At 38.8% G+C, this 19763-nt stretch overlaps 1 protein-coding gene and 1 long non-coding RNA gene across 2 annotated transcripts in view; one reads left to right on the top strand and one right to left on the bottom strand.

Annotated features, from left to right (window-relative positions):
- The window catches only part of PWP1 (PWP1 homolog, endonuclein), a 25126-nt gene extending 13331 nt beyond the window's left edge, over positions 1-11795 (top strand). Inside the window, exons 9-15 of the mRNA XM_038550768.1 lie at positions 4871-4967; positions 5611-5672; positions 6833-6944; positions 9430-9520; positions 9608-9729; positions 10601-10706; positions 11436-11795. Coding sequence (XP_038406696.1) covers positions 4871-4967; positions 5611-5672; positions 6833-6944; positions 9430-9520; positions 9608-9729; positions 10601-10706; positions 11436-11545 — 700 coding nt within the window. The 3' untranslated portion in view covers positions 11546-11795. The remainder of the gene's footprint in view (positions 1-4870; positions 4968-5610; positions 5673-6832; positions 6945-9429; positions 9521-9607; positions 9730-10600; positions 10707-11435) is intronic.
- The window catches only part of LOC119873640, a 23965-nt gene continuing 13433 nt past the window's right edge, over positions 9232-19763 (bottom strand). The window contains exons 2-3 of the long non-coding RNA XR_005365664.1: positions 11053-11133; positions 9232-10729 (exon numbers count right to left, since the gene is read on the bottom strand). This is a non-coding gene — a long non-coding RNA (uncharacterized LOC119873640). The remainder of the gene's footprint in view (positions 10730-11052; positions 11134-19763) is intronic.

Here is a 19763-nt window from a genome sequence, read left to right as displayed (position 1 = left end):
ATTCTTTGGTTTTTCATTGAGTTGTAGTTCTTTGTATATTCCAGATATAACTTCTCATCAGATACACAGTTTGCAAATATTTTCCCCCATTTAGTGGATCACCTTTAGCTCTTTTGATAGTGTCCTTTGATGCACAGAAGTTTTTAATTTTGATGTAGTCAGTTTATTTTTACTTTTGTTGCCTGTGCATTTAGTGTTAAATCCAAGAAATGATTGCCAAATCCTTGTCATAAAGTTTTTCCCTTAATAGTTTTACAGTCTTAACTCTTAGGTTTAGGTATTTGATCCATTTTGAGTTAATTTTTATATGCAGCATAAGAGTTCCACTTCATTGTTTTGCATGTGTCATCCATATATTCTTTATCCTGATCCTTAAACAACAATTAGTCCAAAAGGCCATTTTCCTTTTTTTTTTAATTTTTTTTTAATTTTTATTTATTTATGATAGAGAGAGAGAGAGAGGCAGAGACATAGGCAGAGGGAGAAGCAGGCTCCATGCACCAGAAGCCCGACGTGGGATTCGATCCCGGGTCTCCAGGATCGCGCCCTGGGCCAAAGGCAGGCACCAAACCGCTGTGCCACCCAGGGACCCCCAAAAGGCCATTTTCCTAACAGCATAACTGGTTTGAGGGGCTACTGAGGCAAGGGAGGTGAGCATTAACTTAGTTTACTTGAAGAATGAGAACGAACTGGATTGCCCAAGGCACATTTTCTTAGCAGTTCTGTTTTACAGGATACTTTGTAATTATGAGCATTCTTAAACGGATCCCAGAGTGCTGGCTTACCTAGGGATATCCTGTCTTTTTGTTTGTGTTCATACGTCTTCGGAGTTAATCATTTGGTGAGGGGCACCTGGCTGGCTCATTTGGTAGAGTATGTGATTCTTGATCTCAGTTCAAGCCCCAGGTTGGGTGTAGAGATTACTTACAAAAATAAATCTTAAAAAAAAAAAAAAACCATTTGATGAAATGGACCTAAGATAATAGATTATGTTGGTATTTCCCAAACTTACCTGCAAGTCAGAATCTTCTGGGTAACTCTTTAAAGTACAAGTCCTGGGGCACCTGGCTGGCTGAATCAGTATAGCATGCAACTCTTGATCTCGAGGTTGTGAGTTCAAGTCCCATGTGGGGTGTAGAGATTACTTAAAAAAAACAAAATCTTTTTTAAAAAGTAAAGTACAAGGATGCCTGGATGGCTTGGCGGTTGAGCGTCAGCCTTCACCTCAGGTCCTGATCCCAGGATCCAGGATCAAGTCCTGCATTGGGCTCCCCACAGGGAGCCTGCTTCTCCCTCTGCCTGTGTCTCTGCACCAGTCTCTGTCTGTCTCTCTCTCTCTTTCATGAGTAAATAAAACTTAAAAAATAAAGTACAAGTTCCTGGGCTCTAATCCCCTCAAGATTGAGTCATATCTGGAGCAAGGGCCCAAGAATCTATTGTGGTGGTTTGTTTTTAAAGCTTCCCCAGATTTTGTCTGAATTGGGTCTGTTCCTGACTATTGTAATGGGCAGATAAATAAGAGGCCGACTGTGAGTGTGTCATGCTTTTGGGAATCCACTCGTTGACAAATCTGAACTGTCACAGTAATTATATATGTATTAAATTCTTATATAGCAGCTATTGATTTGAATAACTGAAAGTGTGTTCTGAGGGAACAGCCTCTCAGCAGTGCCTTTCCCCAGCCACAATCCCCTGGCTCCATTTAGACACTGCCAGCACCTATACCCCTGTCCCACCCCAGCTGCACTCACATCTTGACTGCAGTGCCACATGTATCTTTGTTCCTTAACTCTTCCACTTTGTCTTATTTTAGACCTTGGTTCTCCTTTCCCCTCTCTTCGTACAGAATGCTTTTAAATATTCTCCATACATATCCTGGTGCATAGAGTTTGGGATCATGTGAAGAGTAACAAGTTGTTGTTGCTAGTTGAGGACCTTGGTTTCTAGTAAAATGCTGCCAGTAACCAAATGCATGTACTCTGTTCATTCATCCTGTCATTGTAGCGCTCTTCTTGGGGTGTAGTGTTCGGGAGTTTAGAGGGGAGAGTGGTAATTTATTTGTAAGCCTCTTGAAACAAGAATTTTAATGTGAAAGGAATCTCAGATGTTTGGGCAAAGACTAAGATTAAAAATGTACTGTGAAATTTTAACTTTTTGCTGTTGGCAAGCATTGAATACAAATAAAATATTGGGAATTTACATAACATTGAATCTGTGACATGCCAAGGACTTTAAATATTAATGACTTGTTCATGGGACTGAATGGTAGAAGTTTGAAATTCATGGAGTAGAAAAAAGGTAACATGATCTGAATATACATGATCCTCTTAAGAGACCCTACCTGTGTCACTGAAATCGTGAGTTATAAAACTGAAAGCAGTTTGTGTAATGGAAGTATTTCTTGAGGAAATAGTATTTAAAAATGAACCCATCAACATTTTAACAGCATATTAGTTTTCTGGACAGATATTACTATCACTAATGACTTCTGTTCCAGGCCTTTCAAACTACATCTTGAAGAATGAGCTTTCAATTTCATGAATATTTGTATTTTTACAAGGAGGAAAGGCAGGCAACTAACATTTATCAAGGGCCTGCTATAGTCTAGTCACTCAGCCACGTACTTTTTAAAGCTGGCTGTAACATTCTCACTGGCAGGCAAGGGAGTGTGACTTACTTTTAAGACCGACAGCTAATAAACGACAGTACCAGGAGCCCATTTCAGGTTTCCTAGGCTTTAAAGCCTGTATTCTCTTATAGAATGACATTATTAGCACTTGATCCCTAAGAGGTAGGCATATTGATTTTTCCTATTAATGGTAATTAATGCCCTTTTTTAATTGAAAAAGGTTGAGCTATAAGTTCACATACCACATATCATAAAATTCACTCCTTAAAGTATATAATTCAGTGACTTGGGGTATATTCCCAAAATTGCACAACTCCCTACTTTCTAATTCCATAACATTTTCATCAATTCAAAACGCAACCCATAAACAGTCACTCATTCTTCTGTCCTTCCAGCCCTTGGCAACCAGTAATCATCTTTCTGGCTGTGGATCTATCTGGACATGTGGCCTTCTGTGTCTGGATTCTGTCACTTTGAATAATGTTTTCAAGGTCCATTTATTAGTACATCGTTCCTTTTTAGTGCTGAATAATATTCCCTTGAACAGATACACCACATATTGTGTATCCATTCACCAGTTAATAGACATTTGGTTTGTGTTTGTTTTTGCCTATTATGAATAATGCTACTGTTAACATTCGTGAACAGATTTTTACACAGGTCTGTGTTTTCATTTTCTAGGATATATAAGGGTGTCATTGCTAGGGTCATATGGTAGTGTCTGTACCATTTCCGTTCACACCAGCAAGGTAGCTAATTTTTCTGTTTTGCTAGCACTTGTTTTTGTTCATCTTTTTCATTATAGGCGTCCTATGAGTATTAAGTGGTATCCCATGTTTTCACTTTCCTAATGAACAACTTCTCCCATGCTCATTGGCTATTTATAGATCTTCTTTAGAGAAATATCCATTCATATTCCTTCCCCATATTCTAACTGGGTTGTTTTTTTATTCTTTAGTTGAAAGTTCTTTATATATTCTAGAATCAAGTCCTTTATCAGATACATGATTTACAAATAATTTTCTCCCATACTGTGAATTGTCTTTTCGCTTTCTTGATGATCTCATTTGCAACACAAAAGTTTTTCATGTTGATGATATCTGATTCATTTACATCTTTTGGTTCTTAGGCTTTTCGTGTCATACCTAAGACACCATTGCCTAACCCAGGGTCATGAAGATTTATACCTGTTTTCTTCTGAGAGTTTAATAGTTTTAGCTCTTCTGTTAGTAATAACATGTTTTATTTTGAGGTAGTATGAGATAGAGGTCTAACTTCACTCTTTTGCAAGAGGATGCCCAGTTATCCCTGAACCATTTGTTGAAAAAAATCCTTCTTTTCCCCATTGAACAGTGGATAATCTTAACATTCTTGTCAGAAACGAATGACCATAAATTTTCAGGTTTATTCTGTATTCTATTCTGTTAACCTGTATGGCTATCCTTAAGCCAGTACCACATTGTTAGGATTATTGTTGCTTTTCAGTCAGTTTTGAAATCCAGACTGTGAACTTTTCAACTTTGCTCTCTTTTCCAAGATTATTTTGGCTATTCTGAGTCCATTGTATTTCTATGTGAATTTTTTAAAAGACTTACTTACTTATTTATTTTAGAGAGTGTGTGCATAGGTGGGTGGGGCAGAGAGAGAGAGGAAGAATGAATCTCAAGCAGACTCACACCAAGCACAGAACCTGATACGGGGCTTAATCCCATGACCCATGAGATCATGACCTGAGCCGAAACCAAGAGTCAGATACTCAACCATCAGCCATTCAGGTGCCCCTCCATATGGATTTTAAAACCAGCTTGTCCATTCTCTCCAAAAAGAAAATAAAAAGTCTGCAGGGATTTTTGAAAGGTATTGATTGAATCTATAGATTAGTCTATAAATTGTAGTATTTCTGTCTTAACATCAAGTCAGAGCACCTGGTTGGCTCAGTTGGTGGAGCATGTAACTCTTGATCTTGAGTTTGAGCCCTACTTTGGGTGTAGAGATTACTTAAAATAATCCTTTTTTTTTTTTTTTTTAATTAGGTCTTCTAGTCCATGAACAGGGGACGTCTTTCTGTCATTCAGATACTCTTTCTCAGGCTTTTATAGTTTTCAATATGTAAATCTTGAATGCTTTTGTTAAATTTATTCTTTAATATTTTATTCCATTTGATGTTATTGAAAATGGGATTTATATTTAGTGCTATTGACTTTAAAAACGATTACCTGATTTGTCTTCTCCCTTTCTTAGAAATGTGCTGGCAAGTGCATCAGCTGACAACACTGTAATTCTGTGGGATATGTCCTTGGGGAAACCCGCAGCTAGCCTTGCCGTACACACAGACAAGGTATGGTGATTGAGTGGATAAAAGGGATTCTAAAAAATATGGGACAAATGTTGGCTATCAATAATTCCAAACATTTATATATGGTTTTTTATGAATTACAAAGTGCTTTGACATGCTCTCTTATTGCATCCTCACAGAGCCCTGTATGATAGTTAGAACTACCCATCTTAGAAAGCAAATGTGGAGACAGAAAAATGAAGTGACTAAAAACATGAGTACTTTGTAGCATGTTTACAGAGACTCTATAAAGAGACAGGCACCAGTCACCAGATGAAGTTAAAGAATGTAACAGACCTGTTACTGCCAAACTCAGGGACCCAGTGAGCTGGTGTACACGGTGGGACTTCCAGAGAGTGTTGAGTTGCCCAGATAAGTTTGACTGCTTCCTTTTTTGTTCTCAATATATTTAACATTTGAGGGATGTAAATATTCTGCCAAACACGACTTGAGAAATCCTGCATTATAAGGGTCCCCTTTGAAAGTGTGTTGTCCTTTTGATTATGTAGTACATTTGTTTCTTTAAATAGTGCTAAGTTTCAAAGGGAAAATTGTATACAAATACCACGAAATTGGTTCTCTTACTAAGCAGTTTTATCAAAACCAAACAAACATAGTTCTGTTCATTTATGTCTTTTCTGGTTAGGTCCAGACTCTGCAGTTTCATCCATTTGAAGCACAGACTCTGATTTCTGGATCCTATGATAAGTAAGAAAACACTGCAAGAATTATTGCTGCTGTTTTTATCCTGTAATTCAGAAAAAGTATCACGATGCTCAGATACAATATATTACTGTTTAAATTTCTAGTAAAACTTTTCCCTTTCAACTTTGGTCCTTTCAGTCTGCAAGAGAATGTGGTTCTGTCATAATAATGTAGTTCCTAACTAGCAACTACTTTGATTCCTAGAGGGCATATGAGTTAGCCATTGCTTTGAAATAGGTATCTCAAAATTCAGGGACATTTCTTATGCCACTGCAAGACTGAGCTAATTTAAGCTAGATTCAACTGGTAGGTCTGCTTATCTTGGCTTGTTTTGGTGGGCCTTTGGAGATTTGGCTCTCTTGTGTTTCACATCCTCATAGGAGCAGTGGGCTAGCCCACCCATGTTCTCATGATGAGGTCAGAAGCGGAGATACCAAGGCCTCTTGAGACCTAGGCTCAGAACTAGTACACTCTTTCTTACTTTCTTAGCTGAAACAGGTAATACGGAGTAGAAAACAAACTGCCTTTATGGAAGAATTCCTACATTACTGATGTGGTGTGGATATAGGGAGAGGTGAAGAATTAGACCCCTGACAGTCCATCACAGGGGTTTTCCAGTCACATGTGTGCATGTTTTTACAGATTAGGTCTGAAGGTGGGAGAGAGTAGAAGCAGAAACCAACTTGCAGACTTTATTTTGATTCCTTATTCTTTTGAAGAGTGATAGGTTTATATTTTTAGTTGGGATTCATTCAGATTATAAACGTCTATCCATTGGCTCCCCCAACACAGTAAGCTGCTTGTAGAGAGTAAATTTGGCTAAGACATGGATTATCTGGCTCTGAGCACTGCTAGGAACAGGGAAATTTGAAGTTGTCCTGGTCTTTTGGAAATAAGATTCATTGTGTAAGTGGAGGGCTCAGCCTGGATACAGTCAAGCCTGCTACTAAATCAAGAGGCCACCAGTGCCTTCAGGTGACAGAACCGGAGTCCACCGGTTAGTGAAAATCAACTCCTCTTTTCTACTTTATTTTAGAACCTTAAAACAAGCTTTAAATAATTGGATCTTGAGTTCACAGTGTTGTTTTATTACCATTTCATTATAAACAAACATAAAATGTATAAAGTTGAACTCTTAAAACTGTAACTTTGCCTGTGTCCAGGTCAGTGGCTTTGTATGACTGCCGAAGTCCAGATGAAAGCCATCGAATGTGGCGATTCAGTGGGCAGATTGAGAGAGTGACTTGGAATCACTTTTCACCTTGTCATTTTTTGGTAAGACTGCATACTACTGTTTTGCTTATCTAGGTTGCTAATGACTGACATTAATTCCATTGTAGAGAGAGTCTCTGAAGAGCTTTTTTCTGTTGTGTTTATTTTTTTGGGTTTTGGGGTTTTTTTTTGAGTAGGCTCCACACACAACATGGGCCTTGAACTCCAACACTGAGGTCAAGAGTCACGTGCTCTGCCAACTGAGCCAGCCAGGTGCCCTGCTTTTTCTGTACTAACGTTGTAAAATAGTTAGATTTTAGGGCTTAAAAAAAATTGTTTTAACAACAGTGGATCGGCCACAAATAGTCACCATGATTTTGCTAATTTCCAGCCATTTTCAGCCACATTTTAATTACTGATTTTGATTGTATTACTAATGTGTTTCTTTGAAATCTTAAGCATGGTTAATCTGTGTTTTTTAATGGTTAAGTTCATCCAAGAAGATATTCTTTTATTTAAATTAAATGGAGCTCCAGTAATGAGAATGCTAGCCTATTTGATTAATATAGCAGTCTCGGGGCAGCCCCGGTGGCTCAGCGGTTTAGCGCCGCCTTCAGTCTAGAGTGCGATCCTGGAGACCGGGGATCGAGTCCTGCGTCAGGCTCCCTGCATGGAGCCTGTTTCTCCCTCTGCCTGTGTCTCTGCCTCTTTCTCTCTCAGTGTCTCTCATGAATAAATAAATAAAATCTTTAAAAAAAAAAAAAGCAGTCTCCCAAATAGGAAAAAAGTGTAAGTTCTTTCTATAACTAGCCTTAATATATGTAGGATAACAGTTTTCTATATAGCATTCAAAGATTCCACAGACATTTCAATCCATGGAGAAATAAAATCCCAACTTTCATTCAGAAGATTAAAGAAATTGGGATCCCTGGGTGGCGCAGCAGTTTGGCGCCTGCCTTTGGCCCAGGGCACGATCCTGGAGACCCAGGATCGAATCCCACATCGGGCTCCCGGTGCATGGAGCCTGCTTCTCCCTCTGCCTGTGACTCTGACTCTCTCTCTCTCTCCCCCCCCCCCCCCCGACTATCATAAATAAATAAAAATTAAGAAAAATATTTAAAAAAAAGAAGATTAAAGAAATTATGATACATCCATGAACTTCCTAATTTTCCTAAAGTAAAATATATAGTGCTTTATGAATGAAGGCAAAACAGCTTTCTTAAGATATGTGGACAGGTTTTTTTTTTTTAATATTTATTTATTCATGAGAGACAGAGAGAGAGGCAGAGACAACAGGCAGAGGGAGAAGCAGGCTCCATGCAGGGAGCCCGACGTGGGACTCGATCCTGGGACCCCAGGATCACCCCTTGGGCTGAAAGTGGGCTAAACCTCTGAGCCACCGGGGCTGCCCTGTGGACAGTTTTAATAAGGTTCCTGAAGCAATGATTCTGAACACACTTAATCTCATCTCTGTGTTCAGGGGTGCTGCGCTGTTGGCCTGAAGCCAAGTTCCATTTTATGATGATTAGGAGTGAAGTCCCAGCTGTATTTGAATGTTGTGTCATATGTTGTCTCTCAACACTCAAACACACCCATTTCCTGCGGCTCTTTGCTAACAAGTTTTCATTGGTACTAAATCAAAAATATTTAGGAAAATGAAAAGTTACAATAAAATGGCTTACCCCTTCCCTCCAGGCTCCCCAGGATGAGACCTTGTCTTCTTTTGTTTGTGTTCCCTCACACAGCCCACCTGCCAAGATTGTATCACTTGTCCTTTTCTCCTTCCCTGTTTCCAGTAATGGCTATTGCCCCCAATCTACATACAGGCTCAAGTGTCTCATCCTTGACTAGGTCTGTCTCATGGTTCCTTCTTTCCTCCCCTTTCTTAGAAGTGTAACAACCCACTGTGATCTGCCTCTTATCTGATTAAACCTTTCTGCCAAAATGTTGACACTATCCATCACTTTCGTCAGAAGCACTGTTTCCTTGGCTTCCCTGACCTCCTTTGTTAGGCCCTCTCTTTGATTCTTCTGTGAGCTCCTGCTCAGCCTATACCTTAAGTGGCTGTGCTTCCAGGCCTCCGTTCCTTTGAATCTGACTTATGCTTACACATCGCTAACACTTGTCCACACCATAACCAGAGCTTCATCCTCACACCTACTGCACAGTAGACCTACTAGCTGAATTAGTCCATGCAGGAACAGATGCTGCTTATACATAAGTAAATTTTTCACAGTATTTTTTTTTAAGATGTTTTATTTATTTATTCATAAGAAACAGAGAAGGGGGGGGGGGGCAGAGACATAGGCAGAGGGAGAAGCAGGCTCCATGCAGGGACCCTGACTCGGGACTCGATCCCGGGTCTCCAGGATCACACCCTGGGCTGCAGGTGGTGCTAAACCGCTGCACCACCAGGGCTGCCCTTTCACAGTATTTTTTAATAAGCTCCTCAGGTAAATAGCTGGTTTTCACTATAATTTATACTGCTTACCCATTGCTAAATGATATTGCCATGTAGCATGATCTTGCCCCTTTTTACTCTTTCCAGGCTAGTACAGATGATGGCTTTGTATATAACTTGGATGCACGTTCAGATAAGCCAATTTTTACACTTAATGCACACAATGATGAAATCTCTGGTGAGCACAAATAGTCTTTCATTTTATTAACTTATGATGAATTAAAGTCTATATTTCAGAGTCACAACTAATCTTATCTTCTTTTAGGTCTTGATCTAAGTAGTCAAATCAAGGGTTGTCTTGTGACAGCATCAGCTGACAAATATGTGAAGATCTGGGACATATTAGGAGACAGGCCAAGTCTGGTTCACTCTAGGGACATGAAAATGGTAAGAATCTCTGGGCACCTTTCTTTTCTGCTTTTTTCTGTTTCTGACCTATATTGACGTCTTTCCCTAGGAATATTTGTTGAAGTTCATCTTGAGCTTAGTCAAATTTGATGGGAGGTTTATGACTTAGGACAGTTTTAGAGGAAAATCAGTGACTGTCTGATTCCTTTCCCAACTGACATGATTAACATTAACAGTTGTTTGGTAAGAAGGGTGGGCAAGAGGATTTTCTAGGACTCAAGCAGAATAACGATGGTTTTCTTTTTTAAACGTGAATTCATTTAGCAAATAGTTATTGAGCACCTACTATATGCCAGGCACTGAGATAATATAATTGCAGATGTAGAACACTGCACATCTGTTTGTATGTACAAATATTTGTGGGGAAAGTAAGTTACAGACACAGTTATATAGTACTATCCCATGCTTATATTTAAATGCTTAAATGTTTATATTTAAATCTAGAATATCTTATCCTGAAACATAAATGGTGATTATCTTAGTGATTTTGATACTTTTTCGTGTACCTAGTAATAAGCATTAAAAAATTTAGAAATTTAAAAAATAATTTTAAAAATTACTTAATGGTGACCTGTAGTAACATCATTGCTTAAAAGGGAAAATAAAAGTTTCTGGGAATACTGAGCAGATTAGAGACCTGAGTAGTCAGAGTACACACATCCTTGCAGAACGGCCATCATGCTGAACTTGTGGCTTCGTCTTGCCACTTGGACTCTGAACTACTTTACAAGCTTGTTAAAAAGAGATACTGATGAGCTGGTTCTGAGTGAGCGGATTCAGATAAGTTCGTGTATAGGAGCAAGAATTTCTGGAAGGACTGAAAGCACTGACCTTCCGTTTTTTCTTCTAGGGAGTTCTGTTCTGTTCTTCCTGTTGCCCCGATTTGCCATTTATTTACGCCTTTGGAGGTCAGAAAGAAGGGCTTCGGGTCTGGGATATAAGCACGGTCTCATCAGGTAAGAATCTTACTTTCCTTTTTCTAAACAAGAAAAATGTGTGGCTTGAATAAGTTAGATCTATTGTTCATACTGTAATGTCCTCCGCTTGGGAAATAGGATCACATGTAATATGGAGTTGCTCATGTTCACAAATTTGTCTTCACAGTTTAAATGTACACCATTTAAAAAATATTTATGACAAAATTTGAATTTATGGGAAAGCTGGAGGGAAATATTATGTGGTCTCAAAGAACAGCCCTCCCCTTCCCAGTGTAAATAATCTGCCTTTTCTCAATATTCTTACAAAATCCAACTTTCTGAGGGACCACTCCCCTCCCTTCAGAGGAACCTGGCTGTTTATTACCTTGGGGTAGAGGACATAGCTTCACTGATTCCTGAATCTTCCATGTAGAAAAAAGGTTCTAAATCCAAAAAAAGGTCTCTGCTGGTTAGGAGACAGAGAAAAATGAAAGAAAAAATAGTCACTTTATCATGATAAATAAAACCAAGGACAAGGCAAAGAAAATTAAATGGTAGAGCAACTTAAAATGTGATTAACCTCATTCAGAATGTTAACTTGGACTTCTTAGTTGGTTATTTCATTTCCCTTTTATAAAGTGTTAAGTATATTTTCATAAAATGTCCACAGTAGGACAGAAAACAGTACTGTTCATTCCTACACCTCTGTGTTTTATATTACAGGTTCTTCATTTCCTGGTGTTAATTTCTTATTTATTTGTGTTTTAGTAAATGAAGCATTTGGAAGACGAGAGAGGCTTGTTCTTGGCAATACAAGAAGTTCATCTATTAGTGGCCCTTTTGGGAGCAGGAGCTCAGACACACCAATGGAGTCTTAACGAGGAGTATAAAATTTCCTGTTTATTACCTTAACTCAGTTTTAAAAAACTGATCTAAAAACATCCATGTGTAGTTGGAGCCATGTAATGACAGAAACTAAATTCATTACCTACTGCCAGACATTCCTCTGCAGCTATGGTGGCAACACAAATAGGGCTGGTCTTTGTGCTTGCCTTTTAAATGTTTGGTGTTTAGGGATCCTACTGCATTTCTTGAAGAGGATAATAAAGAAGTTTTTTAAAAAAATAATTCCTTAAATATGCCATGTGTCATAGGTAATCTAGAGGTTTGCAAAACAGGTAATAATTTATGGAATTTTAGGAGAAGAAAATCTCTGATCTTAAAGATGGGTAAACTCAAGCCTAGAATGGCTGTGATTTGGCCAATATTGCCATGATTGGCACAGTAACCATAAACGGGCAGGTGCCCCAGGAATTGCTCTTTCCTGACTTAACTGTTTTCCAATCAGTGTTCATGATTTTAGAATTGTTCTCAGTGCTACTTGTAAAGTTCAGTAACTAAATGCCTCTTTCCCCCCAGCATGGTATATTCATTGTAATCAAAGACAAAAAGAGGCATTACATTATTATGATAAAGGTGTCAGTTTCGTAAATATTATAGGAAAACCTAAATATGTACCTAAATATATAAAGCAAATGTTAATAGACCTAAAGGAAGAAACAGCAATATAATAACAGTAGGGGACTTTACTATCCCACTTTCACCAGTGAATAGACCAGACAGAAAATCAATATGGAAACATTGGCCTTAATGGAAACTATACAGAAATTCCCTCTGAAAGCAACAGAATATGCATCTTCTCAAGCACACATGGAAAATTCTCCAGGATAGATCACATGTACCACAAAAAAAAAAAATTTTAATTTCAGAAAATTGAAATACCAGGTGTCTTTTTTGATCATAGTGATATGATACTAGAAAATTACATGATGCAAACTGGAAAATTTGCAAATACATGGGAGATTAAATAACATGCTACTGAACAGCCAGTGGGTCAAAGAAGAAATCAAAAGAGAAAATATACATTGAGACAAGTGGAAATACAACATACCAAAACTGAAAGGATATAGCAAGAGCAGTCCTAAGAGAAGTTCACTGCATTAAATGTCTGTATCAAGAAGTGAGAGCCTCTCAACCTAATTTTACACCTCAAGGAACTACAAAGAAAGGAACAAAACCCAAGTTGTTGGAAGGAAATAAAGATCACAGTAGGAATATGTGAAATAGAAACTAAAAAGAATCAAAGATCAATGAATCCAAGAGCTGGTTTTTTGAAAAGAAAACTGACAAACCTTTAGACTAAGGAAAAAAGATGCAAAATCAAACAAAAATTGTCATGATTGATACACCACCAAAATATAGAGGATCATAAGAGACTGCTATGAACAGAGTACAACAAACCTGACAACTAGAGGAAATGGAAAATTCCTAAAAATATACTATTACCAAGTCTCAATCACGAAATAAAAAATCTGAAGGGACCAATTATTAGGAGATTGAATCAAGTCATCAAAAACCTCCCAACAACAACAAAAAATAAAAATAAATTGAAAAAAAATAAACCTGCCAAAAGTCAAGGACCAGATAGCTTCATTGGTGAATTCTACCAAACATTTGAATAATACCTAACTAGTCCTCAAGTTCTTCAAAAAATGGAAGAGGAGAGAATACTTCAAACTTGTTTTATAAAGCCAGCATTATCCTGGTATTAAACTAGAAATGGACACCACAAGAAAATTCTAGGCCAGTATCCTGATGGCCATAGGTGTAAAAAGCCTCTACAAAATATTAACCATATTCAGCATTAAAAGGATCATACATTGTAACCAACTGAGAGATTTATGCCAGGGATACAAGGATGGCTCATTACCTGATATATGATACATGTCATTAACAAAATAAGGATAAAAATCATAAGGTCACCTTAACATGCAGAAAAAACATCTGACAAAATTGAACATCCATTATAAAAACAAGGATTAGCAGGAATGTACCTCAACATAATAAAGGCTATATATCACAAGTGTACAGCCAACATAATGAAAAACTGAACGCTTTCCCTCAACATCAGAAACAAGAATGCCCATTCTCCCCACTTTTAACCAACATAGTATTGAAAGCCCTAACCAGAGTGATTCGGATTTGGGAAAAGAAAAAGCATCTAAGTCAGACTCCACCAAAATACTTAAAACTAATAAAATTCAATAAGGCTCCAGTGTACAAAAATCAATATGCAGAAATATGTTGTATTTCTGTACATTAACAATGAACTATCAGAGAAATTTCTTAATCCCACTTACATCTGCACAGAAAAGAACAAAAGAATTTAACCGAAGGGGAAAGACCTGTACACTGAAAAACTTAAGACACTGATGAAAGAAATCGAAGACATAGGGGCACCTGGGTGGCTCAGCAGTTGAGCATCTGCCTTTGGCTTGGGGCATGATCCTGGAGTTCCAGGATTGAGTCCCACATTGGGCTTCCTGCATGGAGACTGCTTCTCCCTCTGCCTCTCTCAGTCTCTCATGAATAAATAAATAAAATATTAAAAAAAAAGAAATTGAAGACATAAATAGGTTAAAAGACCTTACATGCTCTTGGAATGGAAGAATATTGCTAGGATGCCCACACTGCCCAAAGCAATCTACAGATTTAGTGCAATCCCTATCTAAATTCCAATGGCATTTTCACAGAAATAACCCTAAAACCACAAAGGCCCCAAATAGGCAAATCAATTTTTTTTTTTTTAAGATTTGATTTTCAAATGATCTCTGCATGCCACATGGGACTCAAACCCATAACCCAAAGTTCAAGAGTTGCATGCTCCACCAAGCCAGCCAGGCTCTGCTAGCCAAAGCAGTCTTGAGAAAGAACAACAGAGATGGAGGCATCATGCTTTCTGATTTCAAACTATGTTGCAAAGCTATAGTAATCAAAATAATATGGTACTGGCATATTAAAAGACACAGATAAATGAAAAAGAATAGCTGAGAAACCCATGCATACATGGGCAACCTACAACAACAGAACCAAGAATATACAATGGATAAAGGACAGTCTCCAATAAATGGTGTTGGTTAAACTGGATAGCTACATGGAAAAGAATGAAACTGGACCACTGTCTTCCACCATATATAAAAACCAGCTCAAAATGGATTAAGGCCTGACCATAAGACCTAAAGCCATAAAACTCCTAGAACATAAGTGACCATCTTGACGGTTCTGGCAATGATTTTCTAGATCTGACAACAAAAGCAAGGACATACAAAAAATAAGTTTGATAACATCAAAATAATTTTGTTGGCTGCACAATGAAGGCAGCCAACAAAATGAAAATGCAACTTTACAGAATGGGAGACAATATTTGCAAATCATGTGATAATAGGGTTAATATTCAAAATAAAGGATTACAACTCAATAGCAAAAAAAAAAAAAACATTAAAAAATGAGCGAATACTTGAATAGACATACTTAAAAGACCTACAGATGGCCAGAAGTATGAAAAGATGCATGGTTATGCACCTAATGTCACCTAATATCAGGGAACTATGTCTCAAAACCACAGTGACTCAAGATCTCATACTCCTTAGAATGGCTATTATCAAAAGACAAGAAATAACGAGTTGAGAAAGGGAACCATTGTGAACTACTGGTGAGAAACTAGACTGGTGCAGCCACTGTGGAAAACAGGATAGAGGGTCTTCAAAAAATTAAAAATACAACTACCATATGACCTAGAAATTTTTCCTCTGGGTATTTATCCAAGGAAACAAAAACTCAAAAAGGTATCTCCACTGCCATATTCATTGCAGCTTTATAACAACCAAGACAGGGAAACAACCTAAATGTTCATCAATGTATGGAAAAGAAAGTATGTGTGTGTATACACACAATTATGTGCAGTGGAATATTCAGCCATAAAAAAAGAAAATCTTGCTGTATGTAACAACGTGGATGAACCTGGAGGGCATAAATTATGCTGAGTGAAATAAGTCCGAAAGATATTACCATATGATCTCACTTATATGTGCAGTCTTTTTTGTTAACCTGAGCTCATAGATACAGAGAACAGATGGCTAGCAGCTGGGTAAAATGAGTGAAGTTGGTCACAAGGTACAAACTTCCACTTATAAGTCATGAGGTCGTAATGTGCAGCATGGAAACTATAATAATATTGTGTATTTGAAAGTTGCTAAGAGTAAATTGTAAAAGTTCTTATCACAAAATAATTTGTAAGTATATATGTGGATGGATATTAACTAGAGTTGTGAGCATTTCACAATATATACAGAAATCTGATCTTAATGTCATATAACTGAAACCAATATAATGTTATATGTCAATTATATCTCAATAAAAAAAAAGAATATGAAACACAAAGATTGCCCCTGAGGCAAAAGACAATGTCATATCTTAATTGCTTCTGTCTTGGCCAAAGTGTAAAGTAATACACATTCCCAAATGTTTTACTGCTCCTAACGCTAACTTCTCTCCCTCAAATTGACGTAAATATAACAAAAAAGAAATAATACATGATGATTATAAAAGCAAATTAAACACCCGTAAATTTGATTTCATGGAACTCTGCAATAGATTAATTGGGAAATACTCTCTGAAACAAAGCCTGTAAGGAAATCAGGGATGCAGAACCGGGCAGAGGGAAACGCTGGACCGTTCGGACAGCTGCAACAGGTGTCCCTTTCAAAGCTCTAGCTCTAATGCTGACCTGACTTCCACACAAATCTGGAATCGATGCACTGTGGTTGAGACGTGCCCCCGCCTCAACCAGTCATTTGTTTCCGGCCGTCTGCCGGAGATAAACAGTCTGCCCCGGCAAGGCAGCTGCCATAAGCTGAGAGCCATTTCCAGAGAAAATTTTAGCTGTGAGCAGTCAGCGAGCACCTTTGGAAAGAGCTGCTTATTCACGAAAGGGATTGATTGTAGGTGGTACATCCCAGCATCCACTGCAAAGTTCAACATGTAACTCCATAAATGTTGGACTAAGAAATACAGGTCATAGCCCAGAAGCACTGAGGAATGAGGTCATGGAGGAAATATTGCACCAATAGCCAGGAGGAAACATAACCCAAGAAGGAACCTGGCATTGTGACAATATATTCCCTAAGAATATGTGTAGATTCTAGAAAAGTACCTAAGGGCCTGAGAAACTGATAACAGTTTTTTTTGTTTTTGTGTTTTTTTTTTTTTTTTTTTTTTGTATACCATGCAGTGCTAATGAGAAACAAAACCAGAATGGAGAAGGATCAAGTAGACGGTGCTTGAATATCCCCCCACCCAAGGCTTTGAGTTGGCCTAGCAATAATGTCTAACCAGAGACTCTTCCAGACTGAAGACCAGTTTTAAATCTGAATTATAATTCACTAATGTAATCCAGGATTGCTGCTACCCTTAGCCGCCTACCAAAAACACATCCTCTCTGGAAGAAGAACATATATTGGGCCACACATTTCTATTATAATTTTTGACGTGTAAAAATCAGGGCATAAAAACAGATACATAAGGAAACAAAACATAATTGAAAGCTGAAAAATACAGACAATAGGAACAAATAAGAGATCCAAATAAAGGAACTATCAGAAACAGATTTTGTAAAAACTCGGTTTAACAGGGTTGGGGAAATTTAAAAATTGATAATTTTGGCCAAAAACTAGAAATTGAACTTAAAATGGAAAATCTGGAGGGAGGGGCAAGGTGGCCGAAAAGTAGGGGTCCTCAGCTCACCTGGCCCCCAAATCCTGAACACTTATGAATTCGACCTGAGATGTAAAGTGCAGCTGGAACGCTACAGAAAGTTTTTTCGCTTCTAACAAGGTAAGAAGGCAGAAAAAAATAATAAAATAGGGGAGGGGTACCCCGAGGAGCCGGGCTAAAGCAGAGCAGCGAGAGCCTCAGAGCAGGAAAGCCCAGCCCTGGACCAAGGAGAACTTTAAAAATCTGTGGCTGTTTTCCCAGGCAGAACTGCAGGAGGGCCAGGGAAGCCCCCAGACTCCTGGAGTCGCTGTAAAAGGAGGGGTGCGGGGTGGGGACAGGGCTCACGCCAACCACTGGCCGGTCTCGGTGAAGGGCTGGAGTGCGCAGCCCTTGGGGCACCTGGGAGAAGCCAGTCAGGCGGCCGACTCCAGGCAGAGGTGGCTGAGGCCTGTTCCCTGCGGGAGAGGCGGCCCTGGGAGTGCGGGTACAGCAGCACAGGGCCCCAGGTCCCAGGGCGACCAAGTGGACAAAGCCAGCGACCCTGCATTCCCCCGACACAGGCAAAAGCAGGGAGGGCACAGAACATGGAGAACCCTCCTGGCCCTGGGCACCTGCAAGCTGTGCGGTTCAGCACCCCCGAGCCCGCGGGGAGCATCCAGGCCAGTGTGGACTGGGAGCTACGGGTAGTCACTCATGGGGAGCTCGACTCCAGAGCTGGAGACCTGGCTGCCACCACTGTTGTTCCTCCTGGCGTCACCGTGTGCCTGGGAGGGGCGGGGCCGCCAGGGAACAGAGGCCTCATGCGGTCAACAGCTCCCACTGAGCCCAGCACCTGGCAGGGGGCGGGCATCTCCCCCAGGTGTACACACCTGAGAATCAGCACAGCAGGCCCCGCCCCCAGAGACCAGCTAGAAGGACAGGAGAAAGGCAGGCTCTTGACCAAGCAGTGCTAGAAAGCTCCAGGACTGAGGGAAAATAGTATATAGAACTAGAGGGTCCTTTTTCTCTTTTCTTTTTCCATCACAACTCGTTTTTATATCAGACTAATAGTTTCCAATATTTTTTCTCTTTTCCCACCTTAACTACAATATTTTACCAACTCTTCATTTTTAAGTTTTTTTCCTTTTTGACATTCATATTTCTACAATTACATGTCCTAGATATATTTTTCATTTCATTTCTGGATTCCCTTCAATGTATTCAATTTTGATAGATTAATGATTTGGGGTGTTTTATTTTTTCTGCCTTGTTTTGTTTTACAATGGTGGAAGTTAGTACCTTCTAAAACACGACCAACGTATACCCAGAACCAAGTGGTATACTGGTTCATTCTGTGAGATTATATTCTTTCCTTCTCTCCATTCTGCCCCCCTCCTTTTGTTTTTGTGTTCAATGTTGGGGCTTTTTATAAGTATTGCTGGTTTATGTAAATTTAGGATTGAGCATCTTCTAACATACAGAACAAAATACACTCAGAACCAAGTGAGGATCACCCTCTAGGACCCATCAGAGAGACTACATTCTCTCACCACCACCATCCTCACCTCCCCTTCCCCCGTTTTACTCTTTCCTTTCCTTTTTCTTTTTTCTTCTTTGGTTTGGGTTTTTTTGCTTTTTATTTTTACTACTTTGTTTGAAAATTTGTTTTTCACTTTAGTCGTCCTTCTGTTTTATTTTCTTCTGTTCTTTTCCTTTTATTTTCTGGTCTCTGACCTCTTCAGAATCATCTAGGGTGTTTTTTTTACTTAGGTCTTCATTGATATTTTTGACTCAGCCCGCTCATACAGCTGCTCTGCACTGGACAAATGACTAGAAAGAATTCACCACAAAAGAAATGACGAGAAACAATACTCTGTCATGGAGTCACAGAATTTGAATTTCAATACAATGTCAGAAATTCAATTCAGAAATACAATTATAAAACTACAGGTGGGTCTGGAAAAAATGCATAAAGGACTCTAGAGAATTTGTTACTGCAGAATTTAAATCTAATCAGGCTGAAAAAAATAGATTAAATGAGATACAATCCAAACTGGATGTTCTAACCGCTAGGGTTAATGAGGTGGAAGAGAGGAGTGACATAAAAGACAAGCTGATAGTAAGGAAGGAAGCTGAGGAAAAAAAAAATAAGAGCCCATGAGGAAAGGCTTATGGAAATAAATGACAGCTTGAGAAGGAAGAATATATACATCTAATTGGGATTCTAGAAGAGGCTGAGAGAGAGACAGGACCACAAAGTATATTTGAACAAATCATAGCTGAGAACTTCCCTAATCTGGGGAAGGAAAGAGGAATCCAGATCCAAGAGATAGAGAGGACCCCACACACACAAAAATAAAAAAATAAAAACATTCAACACCTCGACATTTAATAGTGAAACTTGCAAATTTCAAGGATAAAGAGAAAATCTTTAAAGCAGTGCAAGATAAGAGATTCTTAAATGGGGAGAAGTATCAGATTAACAGCAGACCTCTCCACAGAGAC

The sequence above is a fragment of the Canis lupus genome, chromosome 10 (assembly GCF_011100685.1).
Source record: "Canis lupus familiaris isolate Mischka breed German Shepherd chromosome 10, alternate assembly UU_Cfam_GSD_1.0, whole genome shotgun sequence".
NCBI classification, from domain to species: domain Eukaryota; kingdom Metazoa; phylum Chordata; class Mammalia; order Carnivora; family Canidae; genus Canis; species Canis lupus.
This window is presented reverse-complemented; position numbering and strand designations above follow the sequence as displayed.